At 43.6% G+C, this 27,256-nt stretch overlaps 1 protein-coding gene across 7 annotated transcripts in view; it reads left to right on the top strand.

Annotated features, from left to right (window-relative positions):
• Nucleotides 1–27,256, top strand: part of SHLD1 (shieldin complex subunit 1) — a 61,504-nt gene that overhangs the window by 6,718 nt on the left and 27,530 nt on the right. For 3 of the 7 annotated variants that reach the window (XM_062571465.1, XM_062571470.1, XM_062571466.1), the window contains 4 exons: nucleotides 15,992–16,123; nucleotides 16,771–17,046; nucleotides 18,673–18,722; nucleotides 20,184–20,353. In XM_062571465.1, coding sequence (XP_062427449.1) covers nucleotides 20,191–20,353 — 163 coding nt within the window. In that variant the 5' untranslated portion in view covers nucleotides 15,992–16,123; nucleotides 16,771–17,046; nucleotides 18,673–18,722; nucleotides 20,184–20,190. Of the gene's footprint in view, nucleotides 1–8,278; nucleotides 8,323–14,436; nucleotides 14,571–15,991; nucleotides 16,124–16,770; nucleotides 17,047–18,672; nucleotides 18,723–20,183; nucleotides 20,354–27,256 lie in introns of those variants that run through there. The other 4 variants (XM_062571469.1, XM_062571468.1, XM_062571467.1 and 1 more) reach the window with 4 other exon arrangements.

Raw genomic sequence — 27,256 nt, 5'->3', positions numbered from 1 at the left:
TTTAACTAAAACATACGGCACGCTGTTTCATTGGTGCTGGCCACTCAGCTAGCAATAGTATACCTGCTGTTCCTGCTCCAGTTGTCTTCTCAGGACCTGATGGGGGCCAGGGAAATCAGGGGAAATAAGGGTGAAAATCTTGGGTGGGAAAGGTTCACAATCCTAAAGAGATGTGACCATCAGCCACTTGAAGATTTAAGTTGCATGAGTTATGCTAGAAGGCAGAAAATACCTTCTTATGTCTTTATGCAGCATTGGATTGCAATGTTGCGCCTTGCATTTCTGCAGACTGTAAGACCTTCCATTGATTTTAAGGGCTGTAATCTGGGGCTCCTACCAATTTTGCTGCCAGTTACTTCCAGTGGAGAGATTGTGTGTTGCGGAGGTGTGCTGTTCTGTAAACTCCACCTACTTCCAGGATAGAAAAGCATTTGCCTTTAAAATCTGCCTTTAAAATGGTGTTGAATTATGGCCAGTTATGCACTGCATTACAAAAGCTTTTATGTTCTTAGAGTACATTTTAAAAGTGTTAGCATGAGGAGTGAAAATGAATTCTTGATCACCAGTAAGATCTATTTTAGTTTCAGTGGTAAGCCTGTAGCATTTCCCTTTTGTATTCCAGAGCGAGATGCAGTTATTTCTGTCTTTCTTTCAGAGTACCGCTCCACTAAAAATTATACTCCTTAAAAATCTAACCGATTTTTAACATTTAAGACAAAACAGTGTTTGAACATGCTAGAGACCCTTCAAGTAAATTGTATCAAGGGATCATATCTCACAGAAGGACTTTTTGAAGACTAAACATTCTCATCTTTACTCAGTGGACATATTTGGCTAGAATGACTAGACTCAAACAACCAAAGTGTATGTGATCTTTCGGTGGACTTCTTGTTTTGGGTCAGGTCTCAGTGCAAATCCGCTAGGGTTTTTAGACCCAGATTGAAAGGAGGAGTCTAGCTGTTTTCGGGCATGGATATTAAAAAGCACTTCCAAAATCCCTTTCTTTCCTCCCAAGATCTGAAATACTGGAAGTAGTGCTTTGAACAAAGCCTGTTCTCGGACAGGGAATGCCTGTGCCTCAACAAGCTGTTTTATTAGCTTCCTAATTCCTTTCTCCCACAGATCTTCTGTAAGGGATCCTGAAACAAGGCAAGGGCTGGGCTGAATTACATCATAGTAGTTGAAAAGACTGTAAATGATCCATTTAAAACATGAAAGGAAAACCAGCAGTTAGAAAGAAAAAAGGGGGGGGGATTCCTGGAAAAAATAGGCACTGGGAAAGTTTACAATTAAAAGCCAAAGCAAGGGGAACTGATCTCACTGTGTTGTGGCTACTCAGACTCTTTCCTGTTTACTTGTGTTTATTCTGATTTAAAGGTTTGGAGCATGTTACAAAACAGTATTTTCTCATCAAAATAAGGAGTTACTGCTTATTTTGTCAAATAATTTCACATGCAGCAGATGTTTTTTCCACAAATGCATATCCAGAAATTGCCTTTTGTTTCATTAAAGGATGTATTTTAGAAAATATAGAAAAAAACCAAAGATACCTTGTTTTTCTCAACTCATACATTTGAACAAAATGACTTCACAGCTCAAAAATGTTTTTATATTTATTAACTGAATTAAAACACTTCTTAAAGGAGTGTTTTAAAACAGTTCCATCATCTACAGGATTTTATTTTAAAAATTGGTTTCATGTTGAGGCTTTCCCTTAGTGGCCACATGCATGAGTCTGTCTTTTCTGTCCTAATTGCCCATCCCATGAGCCCTCGGACATGAAGATCCAGAAGATCCTTGCACCTTTGTCAATATTAGCTGAGAATAGATAGAGTCAAAATGTACTGGGAAGCAGAACAGGGACAGACAGACACAGAGCTTAGCCATATAAACCTTAGAAAAACAGGCTAAAAAATAACATATACTACATGAAAAGCAAAATTAGCACTCACTGAGAAGATATCAGGCAGAATGACTTCCACAGAATAACAGTGAGCTCCTGCAAAAAATGTATGTCATGGGACTTCAATGACATTGTCACATTTGTTCACCCAGCAGAGATAGCGTACAATCTCAGCCTTATCTTTTTAGACATTAGCTCTGTTTAAAAGTAAAACCATGGTTTCACAGTAAGAACGTTTTTGCTCATAAGCTCAGGAAGCAGTGCAACATTATGACTCATGGCCATCCCAACATCATTGTCTGCCTATTTCTAAACATTAATTAATGGCTCTAATATCATATTTTGTTTACTCTGTGTCTTATCCAGGACTTCCTCCTGCAGCCATTAATTATGCTGTAATCCTTGTTTTCAGTAGGACTGTTTGCATGACTGAGGATTATTCACATGAATAAATTATTAACTGTAGAGCGTATGTACAAGTCCCCTACACATACTCCACTCAGCAATTCTCGTTTCAGAAGTAATTAGTTACTCGTTGATGGCCTGATTCAGCATTGATAATACTTTAATACTGCAGTCTTTCGTCCTCTGAGATATAGTGATGATTTTTCCACTGAATGCGTCTTTCCTGGAAGATGAGGGTTGGGCAAATTGTGGAAACAGCCCTCACAGGGTGTTGTCACAGGCAAGAAAGGGCCCTACACTGTTCCAGGTCAGCAAAGCTGACAAGACCAACCTGAGACGTTATGTGCTTGAAATTTAGCATATTCTTACTTTTTCACTGAATCATGGACCTTTATGCTTAAGTATAGCGCTCTACACTGTTGTCGGAGGAAGCGGTGGCAATTTCCAGAGGGTCATGCTCAGCACTCTGTGGTCCTTGCTCACATTCATATGTCATTTATGCCCTTTCTCCGTAATATCTCAGGCAGAACTTGCACTGTGGATTTGAGAGGACCACAGCAAAGACAACTGGAACATGAAATTATAGAGCCACTCGTCTCCTTCATTGTGCTTTCCCCAAAAGACTGCCAAGGTGAGGCTTGCAGGCCTGCCCTTCTCCCAAGGGGCGCTAGAACAATAATTCACCTGGCACAAAGACCCGCTTCATCAAGCAGCTTCCAAACCTTTCCCAAGAAGCACGTTAAGGCATGAAGTTCATAGCTTTTTTCCAGCAACAGATTTGAATCATTTGATTAATACTGCAGAGGGCTCGTGATCAGCTAATGCCAACTGCACCACAGCCTGCGGCTTCGTTGTCACGTGCTGATGGTGACGATTGTCAGGTGCACCTGCCAGCCAGGCCTGGTCTCTCGGCACACGCCCAGTGCCAAGATAAGGCACAGAAGCATCACGCAAATATATTGCTTTGATTCAGAGTTTTGCAACACTGCCCAATGTCAAAGATTAAAACACCTTTGGAAAAGTGGAGCTCTGCTCTGCCGAACATCCTTTTTGTAGTCAACTGGGGACATGGTACTATTTGTGGAAAGCTGAAGGGATTAAGCTGAGACTAGGGCTCTGACACCACAAGGATGGGCCACTTCTGGGAAACCAGGAGAACTAATGACCCCCTCACCTCCAGGACACAGAAAAGATGCAAAATAGTAGTGCTTAAATTTAACACTAGCATAAGCCATGTTATTCATGATTAATACAGAAAATAGAAACAGCGCATTCTTTCTTAGACCTTAACTCTGTATGTTCTGATGTCTGGATGCTTGATATCTCAAATTCCAAACACCATAAACATAAACTGGTTTGTGAGCAGTAAAGTATTTTTTATAGCAACTGACTGTATTTGAAAAGCAAGAGGAAGTAATTATCATTGCTTATATCAGCCATTACCTTGCAGCTACTGTGCAACTATGTTCTTGGATCACAGAATCATAGACTTGTTGAGGTTGGAAGGGATCTCTGGAGATCATCTAGTCCAACCCCTCTGCTCAAGCAGGGTCACCTAGAGCATGTCAGACAGGGTTGCATCCAGGTGGGGTTTTGAATATCTCCAGAGAAGGAGACTCCACAGCCTCTCTGGGCAACCTGTGCCAGTGCTCTGTGAAGCACAGTGAAGAAATTCCTCCTAATATTCAGATGGAACTTGTGTTTCAGTTTGTGCCTCTTGCCTCTTGTCCTGTCACATGGGACAACTGAAAAGAGTTCGACCCCATCCCCTTGACTCCCTCCTTTCAGATATTTGTAGACATTGATAAGATCACCTCCCAGTCTTCTTTTCTCTGGGCTGGACAGACCCAGCTCTCACGGCTGTTCCTCACAGGGCAGGTGCTCCAGCCCTCTGATCGTCTTCATAGCCCTACACTGGACTCTCCAGTAGCTCCACGTCTCTGTTGTACTGGGGAGCCCAGAACTGGACTCAGGACTCGAGATGAGGCCTCCCCAGGGCTGAGTAGAGGGGCAGAATCACCTCCCTCCACCTGCTGGCAACACTCTTCCTAATGCACCCCAGGAGACCATTGGCCTTCTTGGCCACAAGGGCACATTGATGCCTCATGGTTAACTTGCTGTCCACCAGCACTCCTAGGTCTTTCTCTGCAGAGCTGCTCTCCAGCAGGTCAGCCCCCAGCTTGTCCTGGTGCCTAGGGTTATTTTTCCCTAGGTGCACGACCCTGCACTTGCCCTTGTTGAAGCTCATGAGATTCCTCTCTGCCCAGCTCTCCAGCCTGTCCAGATCTCTCTGAATGGCAGCACAGCCCTCAGGTGTATCAGTTTGGTATCATCAGCAAATGAGGAGGTACTCTGTCCCTTCATCCAGATCATTGAGGAAGTTGAACGAGGCTGGACCTAGTACTGAGCCCTGGAGGACACTGCTAGCCACAGGCCTCCAACTAGACTCCACGCCACTGATGACAACCCTCTGAGCTCTGGCCTTCAGCTAGTTCTCAATCCGCCTCACTGTCCATTCATCTAGTCCACACTTCCTGAGCTTATCTATGAGGATGTTGCAGGAGACAGTGTCAAAAGCCTTGCTGAAGACAAGGTACAAAACATCCACTGCTCTCCCCTCATCTACCCAGCCAGTCACTCCATCAGAGAAGGCTCTCAGATTGGTTAAGCAGGATTTCCCTTTGGGGAATCCATGCTGCCTACTCCTGATCACCTTCTTTTCCTCCATAGGTCTGGAGATGACATCCAGAATGAGCAGTTCCATCCCCTTTGCAGGGATGGAGGTGAGGCTGACTGGCCTATAGTTGCCTGGGCCCTCCTTCTTGCTCTTTTGAAGACTGGAGTGACACTGGCTTTCTTCCAGGCCTCAGGCACCTCTCCAGTTCTCCAGGACCTTTCAAAGACGATGGAGAGCGGCCTGGCAACAACATCCGCCAGCTCCCTCCATACCCGTGGGTGCATCCCATCCGGGCCCATGGATTTGTGGATGTCTAGGCTGCCCAGAAGGTCTCTAATCCTTCCCTCCTCAACCAAAGGGAAGTCTTCCCTTCTCCAGACTTTCTCCCTCACGTCCAGGCTCAGGGATTCCTGAAGGCTGCCCTTAGCAGTGAAGACTGAAGCAGAGAAAGCATTCAGTAATTCTGCCTTCTCTGGATCCCTTGTCACCAGGGCCCCCGCCCCATTTAGCAGCAGGCCCACATTTTCCCCAGTCCTCCTCTTGCTGCTGATGTATTTGAAGAAGCCCTTCCTGTTGTCCTTGACATCCCTTGCCAGACTCAATTCCAGCTGGGCCTTAGCCTTCCCCACCGCATCTCTACATGCTCTGGCTGCATTCCTGTAATTCTCCCAAGTAGCCTGTCCCCTCTTCCACATTCTATGTACTTTCTTCTTCTATTTGAGTTTTACCAGGAGCTCCTTGCTCACCCATGCAGGTCTCCTGCCCCCTTTGCTTGACTTCTTACTCACAGAGATGCACTGATTGTGATCTTGGAGGAAGTTATGCTTGAATATTAACCAGCTCTCCTGGACCCCCCTTCCTTCTAGGGCCTTAACCCATGGGATTCCTCCAAGTTGGTGCCTGAAGAGGCCATAGTCCACTCTCCTGAAGTCCAGAGTTGTGATCCTACTTATTGTCCTGCTTCCTCCATGTAGGATCCTGAACTCCACCATCTCATGGTCACTGCAGCCAAGGCTGCCTCCAACCTTCACATCTCTAACCAGACCTTCTTTGTTTGTTAGCACAAGGTCCAGCAGCACACCTCTCCTCATTGGCTCCTTCACCACTTGTGTCAAAAAGTTATCATCAATGCACTGCAGGAGCCTCCTGAAATAATCAGTGTTTTATAACAGGCTGCATTTTTTTTCCTTCTAAAGTGTCTCAACTCCGCGTCTTGTATTTGTTGCAGCATGAAAAATCTTGCGCAAAGGCAGATAAAATCTTAAAAGTTGGGAAACATGTGAAGCAATATGATTGTTTGTAAGCAGCTGTGTTTGTCTTTAATCATATTCATATTGCAGGGAATAGACAGGCCTTATTATTTGCCCTGACACAAAATGCCAGGGAATACTTTGCACTTCTAAATTATATGTTGTATAACAACACTATCTGGGATAAGGATAGTGAAGAAAGCTTCCCATAATGTTTCTAAATTTGCCTACCTTGACAGTTACTTTGCTTGAGCTCTTCAGTTATTCAGGTATTCAAAGCATGAAATACCTGGTCAAATCTTAAATTCACTTGTGAGGAAATAAGTGGCTTTTATATCAGTGCACTTTTCACGAACAGATCAGCTAAGCACATCACTTTTTGGCCAGTGGGGTGGCACAGGGTCATCGAAAACCAGAAGAAGCTTCTTGACTGTTGCTGAATAGGAGCTGCGAAGTCAGTGCTGGCCGGGTCCAATGGCATTAGCTTGGTGCTCCTCCAGTTATCTGTGTGGATGGTCCCGAGATTTGGGCCAACAGTCAGATATGTGCAATGAGGAACGGAGTAGATAATGAAGACTGAGGATGAAGAGGAAAGCTAAAATTTATACAGGGAAAGGAAAAAAAAAAAAAAACTTTCTTTGCTTTTGTTGTCTGGCTGCCCATTTTCAGAGTTCAGCTGCAAACAGTTAAGATCTAAAATTATGACCAGATCATTTATTTTATATCAATTTTCCAAAACTGTGGTAAAGGTTGAGACATCAAATTGAAGTACAGAGACATAACCTCAGCTACTGCTCCTTTGTATTCCTGCTGTGCAGAACAAAGGCAACTATATTTATAAATAGATTTTCTCATCCTGACTAATGTTTTTGCAAGTGCATACTCCCTAGCCCGGGAAACAGTTGCTGTGTGCTCTGCTCCCTTCTCTTCAGAAGGGAATTAAGCTTCTGACCTGCTTAGGTGGAAATGGAGGGGGAAAACTGATTTCAACCAATTATATGTCTTTTGGCACCAAAAATCACCTGCAATCTAATGAGTCTGGCCCTTAGTGCAAAGTCCTGCCATGTGGCACCCAGCACTTGGATTAGCAGCCTTGATGAAGTTAATAAACACATGAGAAGTAAGACCATAAAATAATTTCCATGACAAACACAATTCTGTCTTCATGAACACACCAGAGTTAGACTAAGGATAGGAAAAAGCTCTTCTTGCTCAAATCAAGCTCCTGGTCTGGTCTGAGTTCCTCTAGGCAGGTTTTTATGCATAAGCAAGACATGAAATCCAGAGCTCAAAGTTTATGAAGCACTGTATCACCAGCTGAGTCCAAATCAGTGCACAGAAACCAAAGCAAATTATGATCTTGCAGCTGAGCACTACATCCTTGTTTAGGTTGCTCCGTGGCTAAGGATCACTGTGCAAAAAACAAGGCACGCGTACCAAATTCCTGCTGTGCAAATCACAGCCTAATGTTTTCTTGGCAACTTAGATCGCCTCCTTTCTGGAAGGCTAGAGCTGCACATCCTTGGGATTTGACTAGAAGGCAGCCTGTTCCCAGGTGAAAAATAAATGTTCAGACCTTCATGAATCTGGTTGTTTTAAGGGTATCTCTCAACTCCATTTTTGGCAGGGTAAACAACACATGCTGTCCTGTCATAGTCAACTCCCTCTCTTCCCCCCCCCCCAAGCCTGGAAGGGGTTAATGAAATGTGGCCCTGCCCTGCAGAACCTGATTTGGGCAAGGGAGGCTTGCAGGATAATACAAAAGGGAAGAGAGTTAATAGAAGTGTCTCCAGGTGGGTTAGTGGTTATAAATAGCTTGAGCCTTGGGGGAAGCTTTTGCTTCCTGCAGCTTGGTCTGACTGTGGGCTTTGCTGCAGATAAAGTATGAGGTGCTCGCAGAGAAGAGCGTGAAAAATGGGAGTCCTGTGTGGTGGAGAAGATAGGCTGGCTTCTTACAGTAGTCCAATCTACCTGTTTTATTTTGAGTCTGGCTGATGTTTTCATTCCCCTTAGAGAGGGATGGTCCCCCTGCAAGGGAATGAGCCTAAATCTTGGAGAGGAATGAGTTGGGGCCCTGGAGGAGAGGGGTAAGTGCTCCCTGCCAGGTGGACTTGGGAAGTTCAGGTTGGGTGCTGGGGAGAGCTTTTTTTGGGGAAGGAGTGCAGCCCTGGGTGTGTGTGGGGTGGTGCCTGGGAGGCGGGGAACTTCCTTTCTTGGAGGTTTTTCAAGCATATACTATGCCAAGCTGTGGTTGAGCCCCTCCAGCCCTGCTCAGGGAGCAGAGAGTCAGACCAGAGGCTTCCAGAGGTCCCTTCTGACCAAATACTTGCATGATGGTAACTCTCTATGAAAAACAATTAAAACTGGGATCTTGCATGTCAGCATGAGCTACAAGAAGACCAGGAACAGGGCATGTGGATTTGTGACTGCCAAGACTTGTGAGCATGTGCAGTGGGAGGAAGGTCTTGCTAACATGTGATGTCATAGCCCTTGACTAATGTCAGAAGAAATTAATACTTACAATAATTTGGACAGGTTGTATTACTTCTGGAGATAGTGTTCAACTTCTGGATGGACACAATACAGTATTTAGAGCCTATTCTGGGTTTAACTTTGACCAAAAAGTTATAGTTAAGTGCAGTTTAAAAAGTTAGTTGTAACAGTGTTATTAGATTGCTAGTCTCCTTGGTGTTGAGTATAATGAATAAATGATTATTTCATGGCATTAGAAGTGAATTATACCTGAAATAAGAAAGCATGCTTAGGCTAAAGGTTTCAATGTAGTTAGATATCTTGAACAAGAGAATGTGTAAACAATATCTCACTTGACCTTTTTTGAATTGCTTAATTAGAAATGTGCTAGGCCTTGAAAACAGTGCTTGAAGAAAAGGGAGTGTTATGGAAGCAGCATGTTACTAGGTGATAACTGTGTGCTAGTCTTTGGTTGCAAGAGGATAGAGCAGGTCTGTGACTATCAAAGAATGACACAATACAAAAAAATGTATTTTCAAGGGGAAAACTTGGATGGTTTCTGCATCTCATAGCTATGCCAGGGATCTGGATGGAGAACTGCTCTTAGTACTAATGTAAAAATCCGCTGCACTTTGATTCATATGCTCCTAAATGTACCATTAGCATTAAATAGTCTGGAGTTATTGATATTATCTCATTCAGGACAAGCATGAATATTGATGTTTTTACTGCCAAGAGAGTGCTAGACTGCAGGAACAAGAGGCAGCTTCTATTCTCTCTAGTACAGGGGAAAAGGTCCCTGTTGAGACTTCGTAGCTTTGATTTTAAATTTTCTTTCTGTGCTAAACACACTAAATGGCACTGAGGCCAGCACTGGAGAATGAAATACCCCTATATGTGCATAGGAGCTTTTGGTGAGGGGAGCATTCCCACTGGCTAAGAAGCATTAGATCCATGACTTGTGTAAAGCCTTTAAAATTATTTTTTTCTTCCTCTTCCCTTGTTAGTTTTGATTAAAAATGATGCATAGAGGGGGGTATCTCTACTGCTGTGAGGGTTAAAGTTTGTGTTGAGCAATGTGCCCCCACTAACATAGGTGGGGAGGTCTCTCTTAAGCAGAAACCCTTTTAAGGGGCATTAAGAGAGGGGTAAATGGAGCTCATTCATTTTTGAGGCCTCCCCTGTACTAGTGCCCATGAATCATGCAGCTGATGCCAGCTCTGATGGCCAATGGCCTTGATGCTCTGCAGGGATATTCATCTAGTTTTTTTAAAAGCTTTATCTGGTTATCTTTTGTTCTCACAAGACCTGATGTGGACTTGATATTTATGTAGATAGGAAGATAGTTAGGATTTCTATTCTGACCCATAACAGCTCCAGACCTCTGACCCCACTGTGTCTGGCACTTAAGTTTAGCTGTGCTTCCTAAGCTTTGGGATACCTGACTTATGCTGGATTTTGAACAAGACTATTTTCCTATCATTTCCAAGTTTCCATCGGGGATATTCCATGTGTATTTTGTTTTTTCCTGCTGTTTTATGCCCATTATTTGTCTTTTGGTCCTTAGCAGTTTCTTGAATTTGTGATGAGTCTCATTTAACATCCTTTGCTATGGAAACTTGTATTAGTGCCAGTGAACTACTAAGCAAGTACCGAGGCAGAACTTAAGTGTGGGAGGGAAGCATCATGAGACATCATGCTTATGAGGCAAGTGGGAGGTAGAATGTCTTTTGTGTGAAACCAAAAATCTACATCAGTGCATTAAATCATATCAAACTTTATACCTAGTTCTTTCTCAGGTTCTTCTCACTCTGCAGTTTTGTTGCCTGGAGTATCTAAATGTTTGTCTTAATGTACCCAAGAAATGAGGAAATATTTTTCTAAAGGGATAATGAGGGTATTCTAGAGGAAAAAACCTGCTTTGCAAAGGCTGTCCTCTTCATCAAAAACTGGTAGATGGGGACTAAGAGTGAGGGTGGAAGTGGAGGAAGGGACAATGCATGTATTGCTGAAACAGCTCCATCTTGCAAGAATCATGTAGCTGTCTTCTGTAAAATGCAACATGCTGTGCTCATGTAAAATAACTAGCTTCACTTTCTACCACTTCAAATGAATTTTTCATATGGGAAGCTGCTGTTTAGTGATTTAGGCTCCCTGATGGGAAGCTGCTGTTAAATGTTGGGAGTAATGGAAATTGCAGCTCTGCAGAGATGATCCTTGCACCTAGCCCTCATGTTGTGTGGAGCACATGCCTCTTGTGCAGCCCTAGCTAGCTGCCATGGGACTGATTCAACACAATAAGGTACTGGTAGGAGGAGTGCTGCTCCAGAGTAGCTGTTTCTTACTCAGTGACACCAAGATGTTAACTATATCATTGCTCTAATTGCTGCCCTGAAAGGACAAATGAAAAAACCTACTTGACCCATTCAAGTTAAACATATCTGGCTTGTCTGTGACAGTTCTGCCAGAGCAGGCATAAGCATCTAATGTGCCATAATAACATGCTGGCTTATATTTCATAAAATATTGTGACACTGGAAAAGAAAATGTCAGACTTCCATGTGCTCAAAGTAGGAACTGCCTGTAGTCTAGCTTCAAGTGACATGTGCTGATGCGTATGTATCCAGGCTCCAGCTGTAGAAGTAAACAAGTCCTTTCCCCTTATAGGACAACTAGAGGAAAACTACATTCTTTCCAGTAAGAAGAAACCACAGTGCAAGAAAAATATATATTGTATAGAAACTATACCAGGCTTGCTTCCTGCATGTATAGATATGTGTGTATGTGTATATATACACACATAAATAAACTTGTTTCCATGTATGAAACAGACTTTAGGGGAAGAAAAGATTTTCCTTGCTTTCCCTTCTCCTGCTTTCCACGAGGGAGAGGAGAGTTGAAACTGCAAGAGGAATTTCTGCATACATGTCAGCATAACTTAGAATTTGGCCTGTGCATTAGGGCAACTACTGTAATCTAGTTTAAAAAGTGCTGAGAGGACAGTATGCTAGGCTTGTACCACTTCTGAGACTGGCCTCTGCCTGGGGAGTTGGCTCTGTTCTTAGGGCAAAAGAAGTCAGCAACTACAGCTTTGGGGACCTCTGGGTTCTTTTTCCTTTTTTTTGATGTCTCTGTTCCTGTGCTTGCCTGAGCCTAATCCTGTTTGTGATCTTGCGAGTTAGTAGAATATAAATGTGTGCAATACTCCTGCAGATCCAAGGGAACATTGAATGCTGAGTAATGAGAACATCAAAAGCCTTAAAGTAGTGAGGTATTCAGTGGGCATCAAACCATCTCTTAAAAATAGCTGATCTAAATTAAGGAGGGCACTCTCCTGAGAAGCAGTTAAGGAGCTTATACCTGGAAACTAAATACGGAGAATAGTGCTCTCTGCTTGGTATCTCTATTTTTAGACAACAAATAAGTCTAGGGCCAGAAGGCAGAGCCTTTTCTGTGCCTGCTCACAGACAGGGTCCAAAGCTGTTGACCCAGAAGTGTGGTGCTTTGCTTTTACATGGCGAGTTCAAGGCCTTCTCCAGCTGACTCAGGAGCACAGTTTAGGAGATGAAAGTCAGGCAGTACAGAGGTCTCACGAGTTTCCTAACAAAGACCAAAGCTCATTTCTTTTCCCAAGCTTTGTCAGCACAGAGTGAAAAGCAAGGGTAACTACTTTGAGAGCTGCTAGGGACCCTTGCTGCAGCTTCTGCTGAACAGCAGCCCCATATGCAGTCTCCTCCTGTGCTGTTACCATGAGGTTGCTTCTCTATACTGTTTGGAGGCTATGAATGAATGTGACTGGAAGGACACCAGAAACACTAGCATGAAGTTATCGGCATAGATGCAGTTTTCTTAAAAAGGAAAAAAAGGTACTGGTTTAAATCCCTCTGGACTCGTGGGGACTTGTGGAGCTGTAAAGACTGATGTTGGAGTGAGATGGTTTGCTCCCTCCTATGTAGACATATTGAGCAATAACATGTTCATTGGTAATGACACTCAACTGGGGAAGCTCGTGTGGATGCTGCGTCCATGCAAGCAAGAAGGCTGTCCAGACTGAGGGCAAGATCAGCTTCAGCATTAATGTGTTGCTCTGCCAAGTCTAGCTGTGCTTTGCTCTGTATCTCTGGGCCAGGGAGGTTCCGCTGTGGTGGTTCTCAGCTCGCAGCTTGGAAAAGAAAGGCAAAGCCCACTATAGTTACTGCTGGATAGCCTGAAGAAAGTGGGTAGCAATGGAGAGGCATTTCCTTTCCTCTGGATGCAACTGCTGGGCTTCCCAAGGAAGGCAGCAAGTGTGAAGCTAATACCAAATTGTGCCATGTTCGTCCTATGACTCCAAGAATGAGAACTTCAGTTACTAATTAAAACAGTACAGCGACCACTGCAAATACTAGTTAGAAGGTGCCTGAGGCAATGTCAGAAGAGGATGACTGGGGGAGCAGGTAATATGTGTGAGTGGAGGGCAGTGTTCTTCCAGCACTCTGTGCTCTCTGGCCTTTAGTTCTGCTCTGCTGCTGTAGTTTTGCTTGTGGGGAGCTGCCCTTTAGGTGAAAGATGTGACTTATCTTTATTTTGAGCCTCACGTCTAACAGAAGTGGAGCCAGTGTGGTATGCTGATCTCAGGTCGCCTTTGAACTCTTTGATCAAATTTGATAGATCAGTAATGATTTTACAGGAAGCATGCTTACTTTGATAAAACTCCTAGTTATGAGACGGAGACCCCAGCAGTGTAGTAAGTCTGTGGGGCTGGTTCAGCCAGTCTTGAATATCAGAGGATTTGCATTGGAAAGAAGCATTGTGAATGTTAGCTGATGCTTCTGGCTAGACCTCCATGATATTATCAGACACCAGACAATCTAGATGCAAATTTAGCAGGGAGCCAGACTCCTTCCTGTGCTCCTGGGAGCCAGACTCCTTCCTGCGCTCCTGGGACTATTTACTTCAAGCAAGGCCCAGAAGCAGCTTTGGGAAATTCCCTGAAGACTCAACAGCATGAGAACATGACAAATCTTTGAGGGATGTTTTTATATACAGACATATCTAGGTCCAGCTGTAACAACTTCCACCCAGATCTCCAAGGAGGTACTCGGTTTGGAAATGATCAGGTGCACATGTACCCTGCCAGCATTGAAAAGAGAAGTTTAACACTATTGATGCCTCAGTTCATAGGGTAGAAATGAGAATAAAAGGGCCTAAACAGCAACTTGCCAACTATTAAAGGGTTCCTGTGCCCCACAGGGAGGCTGAGAAGTCCTGGATAGGACCTGTGCTATTACTTGAAGTGCTTCTGCTCTTTTTATTTGCTGCTTCCAGCCAAGCTGCAGCGTATAGAGGTGCTATCAGGCAGCAGCTACAACACAGGCATGGAAAATGCAGAACCATTGGGTAGGCAGGAATGCAAGGAAACGTGTGGGTGCTGAGACTTAAAAACAGAAGTACATAGGGGGGAAGTCTAGAATAAGCAATGCCAGTTAAAGTGAACCCAAATTATGCAGTGGCTGCAAGAGAGGGAGGGCAGTGCAAAAAGTGAGGTGGCATGGTCAGAGTGGCAGGAGCCATGTATCTATGCCTGCTCCAGCAAAGACTTAAAGGAGGAAGATTGGATTTGCTGGGGAGGGTAAATGGATTCCCCTTTCATTTGACTGAGCCTGTTCTTTCTCCAGGGCTGCTAGCAGAGGCAGTAGCTGAACATGTTTGCACTGGAGGCTCCCTGTGGAAAGGATGGGTTGGGGAACCAAGCCTGGAGGCAAACATCCTTGACAAGGATGTGCTGAAGGAAACTCCTGAGGAAGAATACCTCAAGGATGATCTTGGAGTGAAGGGTCAAATAAGCTGTGGCTGACAGGATGGGTGCGGCTGTTGTTTTGAGGTTTGTCTCGGTAAACAGCAGGGAGCTCTGGCAAGAGGTACCTGGTGAAGTGCCAAGGCAGAAGCTGATTCAGGGAGGGTCACAGCTGGCATTGGTAAAGAGGGACTTGCAAGCACTGAGAGCAAACAGCATCCTGATTTCAGTAGCAAGGAAGGAGCCTGGTGATAGAGCCTAGCAGAGTAAAGAGCCTTAAGGGAAACGGGCCAGAGGACTGGAGTTGGAACAAGGGTTCTACCTCCTTGTGTCGCTGAAGAAGATGGAGCAGATGGGCCACCATGGCAAATACCAAGGCTGAGGAAGGAGAGCAAAGGTCTTCCAGCTATTGTAGCTGGGGAATGGAATGGGGGCAAGAAATAACATTGCAGTCCCTAGCTTTCCTCATGTTTTCCCTAGTTTCTCTATATGTACAGAGAGTACATGAACTTTCAAGGAATGAATCAAAAGCAGCTAGAACCTGTAAAAACAGGATTCATGTAATTAAAACTGTTCAGAGTCTGAGCTGTCCTGCTCAGGCCAATACTGCCAGTTCCAAATGTTCTTGAGTGATACCTCTCCCCCCTCAGCTTATTTTAGAAAACGTCAGGTTTTTTTTTTTCTGCTCCTATTTGTTTTGGACTACCCTGAATGCTTGCTTTTTCAAGCTTTTGCCACTGAAAATTACTCTTTGAAACAGCATTAAGACACCGGACACAGGGTGACTGGGAAGATCTCTGCTGGATTAGGCTGAGGGGAAACATGCAGGGTGACTTAATGTTGCCCTCAGCATTAACCAGGAACCTGAATTGGCAGTACATGCTCTGTGATGGCTCAGTTCAAAGTCCAATGTGCCACACCAAATTGCATTAGTCCCTAACTTACCACTGTTTGGCAACAGTAACAAAACTAGGAGTATTTCAGTTCTGTAAGTGGAAGTGACTCTTTAGAGGGAGGTTTGCTCATTTGAATGATTGCTTTTCATGTCTTTGTAAACCAAAGTGTCTTTAAATATGTGGGCCTGGAAACTTAGTGAAAGAAATCTTAGAAATCTGTGGGGACTGGTTGTGTTCTTTATCAGACCAGCTGGCACAGCTGGATGGATAGATAAGTTTTAGGTCAACCAACCCTTTTTTGGTGTTGGATAGGTATGGTTCTCTTCTACCTAAACAAATATATTCATATGATATCTGCTTGTTGCTGGTTGGGATGCTCCAACTCTGTCTGCAGGTGAACATCAAGGATCTCAGTCCTTGAGGTCACGACCTGCTCTGAGTGTGCCCTGTGCCTGTTCTCCTTTGCTCAAAACCAGGATGTGGAGGAGGAGGGAGGGTTTAGCTAGAAGAACACCATGTCAAATTCTTCTGGGGAAAATTTGTAGAAAATATTGGGGTTTATTATTTATTTGAAGACTTCTGACCTTTATCTGCCCTTTGCCTTCTGCAAAGCTCCCTGGAATCTTCTGTAGGTCAAGAAGGAGTGGAGAAGAGCTGCTGGTTGCAACTCACAGGTTCAAGGAGCTCATTCTCAGTTTGGGCGCAGCCTGGAGGCTGAGGATTGGGCTCATTCCTGGGTTTATGGTAAGAGACTTTTTCCACAGTGGAGGCTATCAAAGCATTGTCTGCAGGGCTTGCACTGAGCTTCAGAACAGGAATCCAGCACAGTCTGTGTTGCTGCATCAGTGGCAATAATAGTCTCTAAAGCTGGGAAGTAAAATGCGTGATGGATTAAAGGAATACTAATATTCTTTCTTGCTTTCAGTTTTGAAAACAAGGAGCTAGTTTGCTGTGAGGAAGTGACCTCAAAATACTTAAATGTGCAGACTATAAAATTAAAGTAGCACAAATGACTTTAAGAAAACCCCAAACAATGAGACAAAAATCTTTGCATAATTAAACTGTGAGGAAACCTTGTTCAAGTCTCCTTAGCATCCCTTCCACTCTAGGTCACTTCCTGCTGCATAGAAACTGTTCAGCGATTGTTTTTTGCATGCTAAATTTTTTTCTAGCTAAAATTAAAGTTCTCACTATTGTGAAAGAAGGAAATGAGTAGAAATTGTATGGCCTAAGACTCTGGCATTATTACTGTCAACATGCTGAAAACCCACATTGCGACATAGCTGCAAAAGCCAGAAAATGTATTTCCTCTCCCCAAGCTTGACTCTCTCTAGTTTAATCTTTGCTAAATGTCAAGTGTGAGCCTTAACTCCACATTTCCTGGTTCACAGGCACCTTTTGCTTGAACCAGTTTCAACCATGACTGCTGGAGTGGTTTTGTCATGTACCAGCTATAATACACTGATAAAAGGAAGGAACAAAGTAGGAACTTGGACTACTCCCAGTACTGGAGGCAGCTTTACTGGTTTTGCTGATGATGCAGTTGTAAATGAAGGCAAAGACTAGATAGCAATGACAAGGGCTACAAGGGAGGTGTTGCTCCACCAGGAGGGCACAGAACCCCTCATCTTTCATGGGAGGAAGAGGGAAAGAGGAAGGAAGTGAAGGTAAGTTCAAAGATTTGGTCTTTCACCTAATATGACAAATATAAACCAGAAAGCTTGATCTTTAAATGCTACGGCTGACTTATATCAGGTGTGCTTGCTTGAGTGCCTTGCTTTTTTTTTTCAGGAGCTAGCAAATCCCTACCCACTAACTCACTTAAGGCAAGACCTGCCAAAATCAGGACCTACCACATCATTTTGTCAGAGCTTTTCTGACGGCATAGAATGATCCTTGGGATGATCCAGCTGGGTGAAACCATAGAGATGGCTGCTGACTGCATGCTATAATATTGCTTGTGCTCCTGTGGATAAATAACATGGGCCTACTGGTGTCCTGCACTCCCCACTAAGATCCCACTGCTTCCAGCAAGGAGCTGAGGCTCCGCCTTCTGGCTCAGAAGCAAGGGGCAATCCTGCTTCCCAAGGGAAACTACCAGCTCCGCTCTGGTCCAGCTTACAGCACGTCTGCCAAGAAGTGCTGGCAGGCATCTCAGCAGGCTGGCCTTCTGCTTTCCCACCCAGCCACATGCCTGGATGAGGCTGCTCCCTGACCTCTGCCAGCAGCTGTGTCCTGGAATGCTTGGCCTTAGGACAGTCATGCCTGTCCCATTTTTCCATTGGAGTTGGCAGTAGCTCCATGGTCCTGGCTACTGAGTTGCTCTGTGCCCCATGGAAATGCTCCACATGCTAAAGCAGAACTATAATTGAGATGAATTGTTGTGTGAATTATTGTAGTTGGGCTCTCCAGGCCCAGGTCTTGTGGGGATTTTGACTTTTAACTAATGATTCTTCCTTCCTAAAATACATTTAGCAATAGGATCCAGTCCAGGCCTACACCCACCAGTGTGTGAGCACGGTGCATTTGCTGGCTGCTGTGGGCACCTTGCTGCAGCCCTGCCAGGTGGATACGAAAAGCCAGATGCAGGACTGTTTTCTCTATTTCCTAGCAGGGCTGCTGATATCCTTAAGAGGAGGGGGAAAAAATCTCTTGGCAAGTGGGTGAAGGGGAAAACATTGCTTAGTGACTAATCCTTCTGGTGACATTGCAATGTGGGTTTTATCAGCCTGAAACTAAAATCTGCGGAAATGCACTAGATGATGCAGTTTAAAACCCACTTTCCCTTTTAGTTGCTTAATTCTGAAATAGTGGTTTTAATGCCTTCCCCTCCCCCCCCAACTGCTGCCTATAGGAAATGGCATTAGGGAAGCAGATTCAGACGAAATTCCCTCTCCCTCAGTTTTGAGGAGAAGTCTGATTGGAAATGACTTTGATTTCTTTTCCCATCTGTACTTTCCCTGCCTATGTGTGAGTTTGGGATGGGGGGGAACAGGAGGTGTTTTGTCTGCTTCCTGTTCCAGAGCTCACTCTGCTGGCATACAGGAAATGCGAGTCCACCTCCCCGGATGGCATGGACATTGCAAGGACTGGAGGCATTTCCTTCTCTCACCTCTTTTTTTTTTTTTTTCTTTTTCTTTTTTTCCTTTTAAAGAAGCCTTTTCTCGCAGGGGGGCTCTTGCTTCACCAGCCTGGCTCCCTCCTGGCTTGCAGTGCTGCTGAGCCAAGGTGACTCCAAAGGGTCCCTGGTGGTTAATGGCCATCGTGTGACAGAGCCATTTATTTCGTTTCAGGTGAGCCACCAAGGAAGGAGACAAGGACAGTGACGAGGAGCTGTTCCCAGGTAGGGCTGAGGGTGCTGATCCAAAGGGAAAACTTTCCTTAAGTGTGCTGACCCTGCTTGTCCCCTGCCCAAGGCAGCTGGTCTCCTCTACTATCCTAGTCAACATCTTTGTGTGTGTTAACAAGTGGGCCAATCTGTGGAGAGATGCCTCTAAGCTATGATTTCTTCATGACAGAAGAACCTAAAGAATGATAGTTTTTTTAAAAAATAAAATCTACATGGGGGTATTCACTTCAATTTTACATGCTCATCACCCCTAGGGTTTCCTTTGGCCCCGATGGCCGTAACTGTCCTCACTCTCTTTACTACTCCTCCCTTCCCCTGAGATAGTGCTGCTCTCTTCCTTTTATTTCCTTGCCTCTTCTCTAAATGAGAGTCTGTGGAGTGCCAAGTCATTGCCTGAGCACCAGATCTGGTTTCTCTGTGCTATCATTCTTCAAAATAGCACAAGGATGCAGCTGGTGCTGCTAGACACAATCTTCACTTTGTTTATTGCACACAAGTAGACAAAACAGATGAATGAAGAAACTTGCCCAAGACCTCCTGGAGTCTCTGCAAAGGCTAGGAACTGAATTCACATTTCATGTGAATAACTCTTGATCTTTTTCAGTGACTCTTTTCATTAAAAGAATCCTCTGTTACTTGAGGGAGTGGGGGGAAGTGGGGAGAAAATCAGTTTAGGCTTATATTTACCCAACTCAGTCTAATCTTCCTGCTTGAGTGTCAGTGCTCAGTGGGTATTTAAGAAGCTCCTGCCTGAAAGTCCTTCTGGCACAAAGCCTTGCAGTTTGGGCTGCTTTCTCCTATTTGGTGTTGCTTGAGGGGTGAAGTGGGTGAGGTTTTGGGTCTTTCTTGCAGGGCTCCCTCCTTGAGATCTGCATAGGTCCTCGCTGGACCTACTAGGTCAGTGCTAATCCTGCTTTACTGATAATTCCTCTTTTCCTCTCCATTTGTCACCTTCTTTCTCCACCATGTCTCTACCTTTCACTCTTCTGCCTCGCCTGCATTTCTCTGCTTGGAGCTGCTGGACAGGAACACCTTAGTCTAATTCTCTCTGAAATGCTTGTCCATACACTGTGGCCCTTGGTGTGAAGATTGTGGACCCACAAGGACATGCCTCTTTATAAAAACATGTGCATAATATATGCTGGTGTTCATATACCCAGTAGCTCTCTAGTGCTGGAGCCTGAGTCTGTGGGAAGCCAAATCTGATGTGGACTCCTAGGGATCTTATGAAGGGTTGAGGGTGGTTATTTCTGGGTTATATTATCATATTTTTCCTAAATATTTAGCATCTTTAAACTTGTTCTTCCATTTTTACTTTTCTTTTTTTATTAAGTATGCTTAAACAGCTTCTCTTAGCTCACAAAACAGTACAGAAATGCAGTGTGGGCTTGGGTTGATTTCTGCTTAGATTTTCATGCTTTAAAAGCCCAGCTCAGTCACATTTCTCTGCTGCAGTGGGACCATGGAAGGAAAAGAGACCTCACCAAGTCCTTATTTGGAGGAAAGCAGCATGTTGGACCTACCCTCTGCTTGTGACCTGGCAGAAAACTTTATACCTCCATGCAGCATGGAAAACAGTGAGGAGCCTTGTTTTTCTGTGGTTACTCTTCCCTCTCCACCCACAGGTAACAGTCTTTTGTTTCTGCATCTTGAGTGACCAAGGGCAGTATCCATTTTCTAAGGAAAAAATCTATTCATGCAGTTTGTCACTAATTCTGAGTGCCTTTGGGCAGATGTTAATCCAGGCAAGTTAATCCGTTTAACACTTTGAAAAATGTCATTAGGTAGCCGCTGTCAGTGGGTGACAGACTTCCAAATTTTCTTATCATAGAGCAAATGATTGGATATCTGATTTACTCTTCAGCTTGGGCATTAGCATTGAACTGAGGTCTAAAGATGGTTGAAAACTTGATTTTTAGTGGAATACAGGATTTTTAGTGACTTTTATTAGAGGAGAAAAATCCCCCTTCTGCAATGAACTAGGAACTTTTACAAAAGAGCCTGGAGATAATTAGACTTAAAGCTGTCTGATTTTGATGAAAAATTGGTTCTTTGGAAACAAAGTAGGTACTCATGCGGTACTCTACTCCAGATCTTTCCAACAGGCCTTCATTCCTTGCTCTCTGGCTGTTGTGCTTCTTGCTACTAACATCAGTAGGCTTGGCTGCACTGATGCTTTGGCAATGTGAGGGACACTTGTTGTATCTCTAATGTTAAATCAGAACGCACTGGCCCGGTACCATTTCTTGCTGTATGTTCTTACTTGTTGGACTGAGGGCTGAGATGGATTGTAGCAATTTGTATTTAGTATCAAGGAGAAATTTGATAAGCAAAGATGTAGATACTTTTCTGGAGATGACTTGTGAAGGCAAGGAAGAGACTTCTGCAGGCTGAGCAGGTGGAATTTCACTGACAACACTTGTGATGGCTTGGCAGTCCTAAAAGCAATTCTTGCTTTGTTTTTTCTATTGAAAATGCAGACCAGGAAGCTGTATGTCTTGAAAGATCTGCCTCATCAGTAACTTATATCCACTAGCTTAAACAACAGTGTTTCTCTAATGTGGATCATGTTTGAAGTTTTTGCTTTATTTTTGAGTTAGTGGTGACCACCCCCTACAAAGAATGTCCTGATCAAACCTTTCCTTCTGCCCTGGGAGCAGAGGATTTGGGTGGTTCCCCTAACAGTGTGGCAGGCTGGAAGGCATTTACTCAGATTTCAGTCTGTCACAGGTATGAAGAAATTTTGGGAGCTGTAAGACACTCCTGCAATGTGCATAAGACTGCCCTATTGCTCCAGCACCCTTTAGCGAGGCTCGGGGTGCCTGGACTTGATTGCAGTGACAAACTGGATACACAGAGGAACTGTATAAGCATTCAGCAGTCCCAAGACTGGTTTGAGACATAGCTATGGTGATACATATGGAAACAAAGACCTGCAGCCCTAAGCTCACATGAAACTAGAGTATCAGGTGAACTGTTTGCTGTACATATGTGGAATATGTAACTGGAGCTCGGTACAGAGGTACACATGGAGGCTGGTCCTGTGTTCTTGCCCTGCATTTGTGCTAAGGAGAAAATCAAGTATCACACTGGACCCAGTTTATGCTCTGAACGTCTTGGTTATATTGGTTTGCTTGTTGGTTATGAAGAGAAAATGCTTATTCACGTAAGCTTTTTCCTAAGGCCATAAAGCAATTTCAGCTTTCTAATTCAGTAAGATTGGCCATTATAGTAAAGGCAAGACTTTTTAAAAAACAGAATTTGCTTAAAAAACAGAATTTGCTTGTCCAAGAAAACCTGACACAGGCAAAGAATCCTATCAAATGAGCCTTGTTGATAAGGAAGGTACTTTGCTTGTTTATTTTCTCATGAGATGTTGTAAGCTGCAAGTGTGACACAAAGTAAATTAAGGGTAGGAGTGTCTATAGCTTGTAACACACAGAACGAAGGCCAGAAGATTGCCAGCAAGTTGTTTCCTTTTCCTGTTTGTGATGGGTGGGGAATCTCTTCACTGACTTAAAAGCCCTTCCAAAAGGTGATCAGGTCTCTAGGAACATGACATCTTCCTTAACAGAGAAGCAGACACAAAGTTGTGTGCATTAGACTGGGACTGACTAAAATACCATGCTGTTCCACCCTCAGGAGCTGGAATGAGTATGTAGGTAGTCCTGGTGCCTGAGTCACTAGTAATAGGTCTTATTAGTCTAGAGAGGCTACATCACTCATAACAGCACGAGATAATATCCATTAGCCATGAAAACAGGGCCTTGTGAAAGAGGGCATCCCTAGGCCACAGTGGTTCTGTGGAAATACTGTTAAATACCTAAGTTACATATGAATGAGTGGTTTTAGGATTTGTGTGGGAGTGAATGTTCTGCTCCTGTAACAGCTCTGGATGGACATGTGTACTTCTAGCTCAATGTCAGTGAAGTTTGGCAGCAGTAGAATAATAAAATTAAATGGGATCACTGAGCTTTTCAGTATGGCTCTATTTTTCCTTATACTCCCCCCATTCATATTGGAAAACTAAGCAAAAAAAAAAAAAAAAAAAAAAAAAAAAAAAAAAAAAGTGTTTCTAAGTTTAAGATGTACCATGCAGCAGCACAATGCTGCAGCAATAGCTTACTGGTTACTCTGAACTGAGAAGTTGTCAACAGATGTTCCTTAAAAAAAAAAAAAAAAAAAAAGGCCAGCCATGATTTTTGAACTCTTCTGTTTGCTTTCTGGGTTTTTGGTCAAACTAGGCAGGCAACTGGTTGACACAGCCCTCAGTTCTGTGGGCAGCTGTGATTTTTCTGGGAAACCACTGTAGATACCCAGTGAATTCACATGTCTTTTATTAGCAACTGAAGAGTCACATTACATTGCTACATGTGCTTGACTTGTCCTCACGTGCTCTCTGCTGTTTACTGTGTTTACTTGCCTGTCAGAGTTGCTCAATGTCTCTTACAGATCTGAGTTGTTTACCAAAGTTGTCTGGCACAGCCTGCACTTTTCCTGTATGGGAGTCGTGCATGTGTGCTGATGGAGAAGCTGGAACTGAAAGGAGCAGGCTGTACTTCTAAGGTCAGCAGAGGCCTTCGTGCGCAAACACTTGACAGATGCTTGGAGGCAACTTCAGCATGAATTGTTCGTTATTCGGGACACTGTGGAGATTATAGCTTGGCTGCCTGAGCTGCTGCTCTGATGTTGAGTGGAAGAATTTCCAAAATGTTTTTTCTGGCCATGTTGAAGATAAAACCTGAAAGCTATAGACCTTTATATAAAGCCTGATGTAAAAGATCTATATAAACTTTCCACATCCAAAATACATATGATCTTTTAATTCATTTTTAGCCTGAGTCAAAACTGAACTAGAACTTCTTGCATTCCTGGCTGTCATGATGATGTGCAGAAACTTTTGCTGCAGTCTGCTTTTACAAAAAAAAAAAAAAAAAAAAAAGTTACCCAAGGAATATCTTACTCTTTGGCCTCCTGTGGGGATGATGGGGAGGGTGCTGTAGGAAAGGGTGCATTATGCTGTTACAACAAGCGTCTTCATATTGCAGGGAGTTAACCTGCGCTCACTTGCACACCCACTTCTGTTTGAACTGTGCTCCCAAGCACTGTTGGAAACCAGCCTTTTTTAAGGCAGATGACCTGTGTATAACTGCCTTGGCCTTGCTGAAGGTGGTGCCTCCTATTTTGAGAACTACTGATTTTTTTTTTTTTTGTTGTTGTTGTTTTTAGTTTTTTAGCTTATTTCCTGCTGCCCTCTAGTGAGCAATGTGACTGGTTTCTGATGCTCCCAGGCTTGAATGTGTGTAACTTAAAGAGCTAGTAACTTCCCACATTTGTCTGTTGTTATGGCTATACTGGGATTGGATTTTGCTTGAGAATGAGGGGTCTTTACAACTTGGTTATTCTGGTTGGCTGTTTCTGGATGCAGACGTGATCATGAGCGTCTCCAAAAGTTCAGTTTTAACTGTATTTATCCCTGATAGTGGTGTAAACATCCACTTGCTTGTCAAGACAGGTGACTTGTTTAGCTTATCAGAAGCAATGAAGCATCTATTTTCACGTGAGAGTATGTCTTTGAATAATTCTAATCAAGGAGATCAATCATATGATCAAAATACTAGACTTTTCTTAATATTGGAATTTTCTCAAGAAAAAGTGGTGAAATGTTTCAGATCCTAATGTTTCCTAGAGATTTTTCTGATCAAGTGGGACAGTCTTGATGGGCTTGAATTCATACAGCTCTCTAAAGTCACAGCCAGGGCCCTAGGTGGGCTCTGAGTTTTGCTGGGTTAACTTGCCAAGCATCTCTGTGGTGCAGTTGTGTTAAATATTGAATGAAATAACAAAGTGGAAATCTGCTATCTTACATAATGCAGTACAAGAAAACCCCACGACATCAAAAATAAAGCCTTCAGCACCGCAGCCTTAACGAGTTGCTGGAAGTCTTCATCTTTTGTGAATTTTTCAGGAGTGGGTTACATAACACATCCAGGCAAAAATAAGTCCTGGAAAAGAAAAAGCAGGTGTGTTTTTAAACTGATGAAGAAAACTAATTCCATTTCAAGGAGAATTAGAGCACTGTATCTGTTACATTACTGATACTTGCCTTTTAAGCTTCTATTTCTCAGGTATCTTCTGTGGCTGTGAACAGTCTTTACTAAACCATTAATACTTAAAAAATCAAGTACTGAGGAAATGCATCATTAGCCAGGACAAGGACTTTCATTGCACACAGAGGGTGTCTGCCCAGATTCTGCAGCTCAGCTTAAAAGAGTTTGGGAGTTTGCCTGCCAGTGGTGCTGGGAAGCAAATGAACAGCTCAGCTCGTTTTATGGGTGCTGGCATCTCAGGTCTTGTGTTGGCCTATTTGGAGTTGCATCTCCTTCTGCTCAGAGTGAATCTTCTTCTACTTATTGCATATTTTTTTCCTTAAGGAGGATTTCATAAGTTGACTGTCATTAGACTTCATATGCAATTTAGGTTGTATCCACCTATCTTAGTAATAAGCCATTGAACAGGACAAGGAGTGTACTGCATGTTTTAGATATTATTCTTGAATCCTTAAGCACCGGCAAAATACAAAAGTTGGAATTTGTATATTTAAGGTGATTTTTGAGAGATGTGACTTTTATTTGTTACTTTTAACTGAGCTTGTAGGCCAATTAAACTCTTGCCCACCCTTCTATGTAAAGGAAGAATTGGAATAAATTGATTTCCAATTTGGGATGCTCCTATCAAACTTTAAGCCCTCCATAAACTGCAGATTAGTAGAAATGTTGATGGGGGTTTTGTTTCCTCCCTAGTGGCAGACCTGAGAAATTGCCTGTCAAATTTGTAATTGGATGTGGAAGCGTTGTCCTGAGAACTGCTGCATGGTAACTGCAGAACTGGGAGCTGCTGGCTCATGCCTGTGGCAGTTTTAGGAGTGGGCCTGACCCGTAAGCAATGGTCATTGCTTAATGAGTCACCTTTTGTCAATAAATGCTAACACACTGAGTATCTGTGGAGGATGATGTTAGTGTTGGCAGTGTTAGTGGCTGAGTAACCATTTTCTCTGACTTCTCAGGGAGCTGGCTGCTCAGCTCCTTGCAGGACTAAATGTTTTGTGTATTGCGTCAATACATCTTCAACTAGCAAAACTTACTTGTTTTGTAGTATTAAATGCTGCATCCTGATAACACTGCCCTCCCTACCAGGCTAACCAGCCAAAAACCCCACAGCAGAGTGGCTAAAGATATGTGTAACTGGAGACTTCTAGTTTATTACCTAGGAAATATTTCAAGTGAAATCTGATGACAAAATGATTAAATCTGTGGTCTGAACTAGATTTCCAGGAATAGTATTTTTCCTTCTATTTTTCTGAAATAGCTATTCTGCAAAGATGCTGGCCTGTATATGAGGAGTGTGTGATATACCAAGGGTTTCCTATTTTTTTCTTAATTGAGGCAAGCAAATGAGTCAAACATTCAAGACTGTATGTGCTTACTCAAAGCTAAATCCTGCACTCAGATCACCTTCCTGGAGTTGTCTTCCAGCCAAGTAACCTGGATTGACTGGATGGGAAATGCCCCTGGGGACAGAAGGGGCTCCTTTCTAGTTGGGAGAGGAAAAGCTAAACTGCAGTTTGTCTTCCTTTTGGATTACCTGCTCTGAAATGTGTTTTGTGAAAGTGCCTAGCTCTGAGCTCATGCTCTTGCATGAACTGGTGGCTGCCCCTAGATGCTTCCTCAGCAGACGGGTGCAGGTTGCTTTCATGCCCTGGGTCAGAGGGTGGTGGAGAACATGAGCCTGGTGCAGGGAAGCAAAAAGGAATTTGAGGCATGTGCTGAAACTTTTCAAATACTTCAGACTCCTTACTCATAAATGAGCCACCTTCCTGGGAGACCTGAAGAGTTAAAGTCAGCGAGTGGCAGGGCTTTACCCAAATGAGCTTTGGATTTATGTAGGTTTTGTCAGCTGCCACTGACATGCAACAGGAGGCCTATCCTGATTTAGGGAGCATGGGTGGAGATGCCTTGTGCAGCACTTTGTCTCCAGCTATGGATACGGGGGTGTTTAACAAACAGTGCAAGTACAAGTGATCCTGTCCCTGTAAGCCTTTAGCTTCCAGGACTTCTGGTTTAGCAGTCAGACAGTCTCCAGATATGCGATCACTGCTTATTTACCTTCAAGCAATTTATGATCTTATGGATGTCTTGAATATTTTCCCTCTTCTTTTCTAGACTAAAGAAATCTAATCTGATGTGGTCCAGAGTAACATATCAGAGTGGAAGTCTCCTTGCTTTTAGTTCCTTGTGCTTTTTGCACACTAATTTTCTACTTTGCCTGTACTGAAACAAGGGGAATCCTTCCTTACTGGACTGTCTTTATTGGCTTTGCTTCCAAAATTCTGCTGCCCAAACTAAGCTGTTCCCAGTAAAGCTTTGCCCTGCATCTGCCCTTGATGTTTGCGGTGGTTATCATTGTATTTTTGAAGTATTTGTGCCAAGCCTTCCCGGTTGTCAGGCTCTAGGGTCTGGCTTGGACTT

Source organism: Rhea pennata, chromosome 3 (genome assembly GCF_028389875.1).
Source record: "Rhea pennata isolate bPtePen1 chromosome 3, bPtePen1.pri, whole genome shotgun sequence".
Classification (NCBI taxonomy): Eukaryota; Metazoa; Chordata; class Aves; order Rheiformes; family Rheidae; genus Rhea; species Rhea pennata.
The sequence above is the reverse complement of the archived record's forward strand: the minus strand, read 5'-3'. Positions and strand labels throughout refer to the sequence as shown.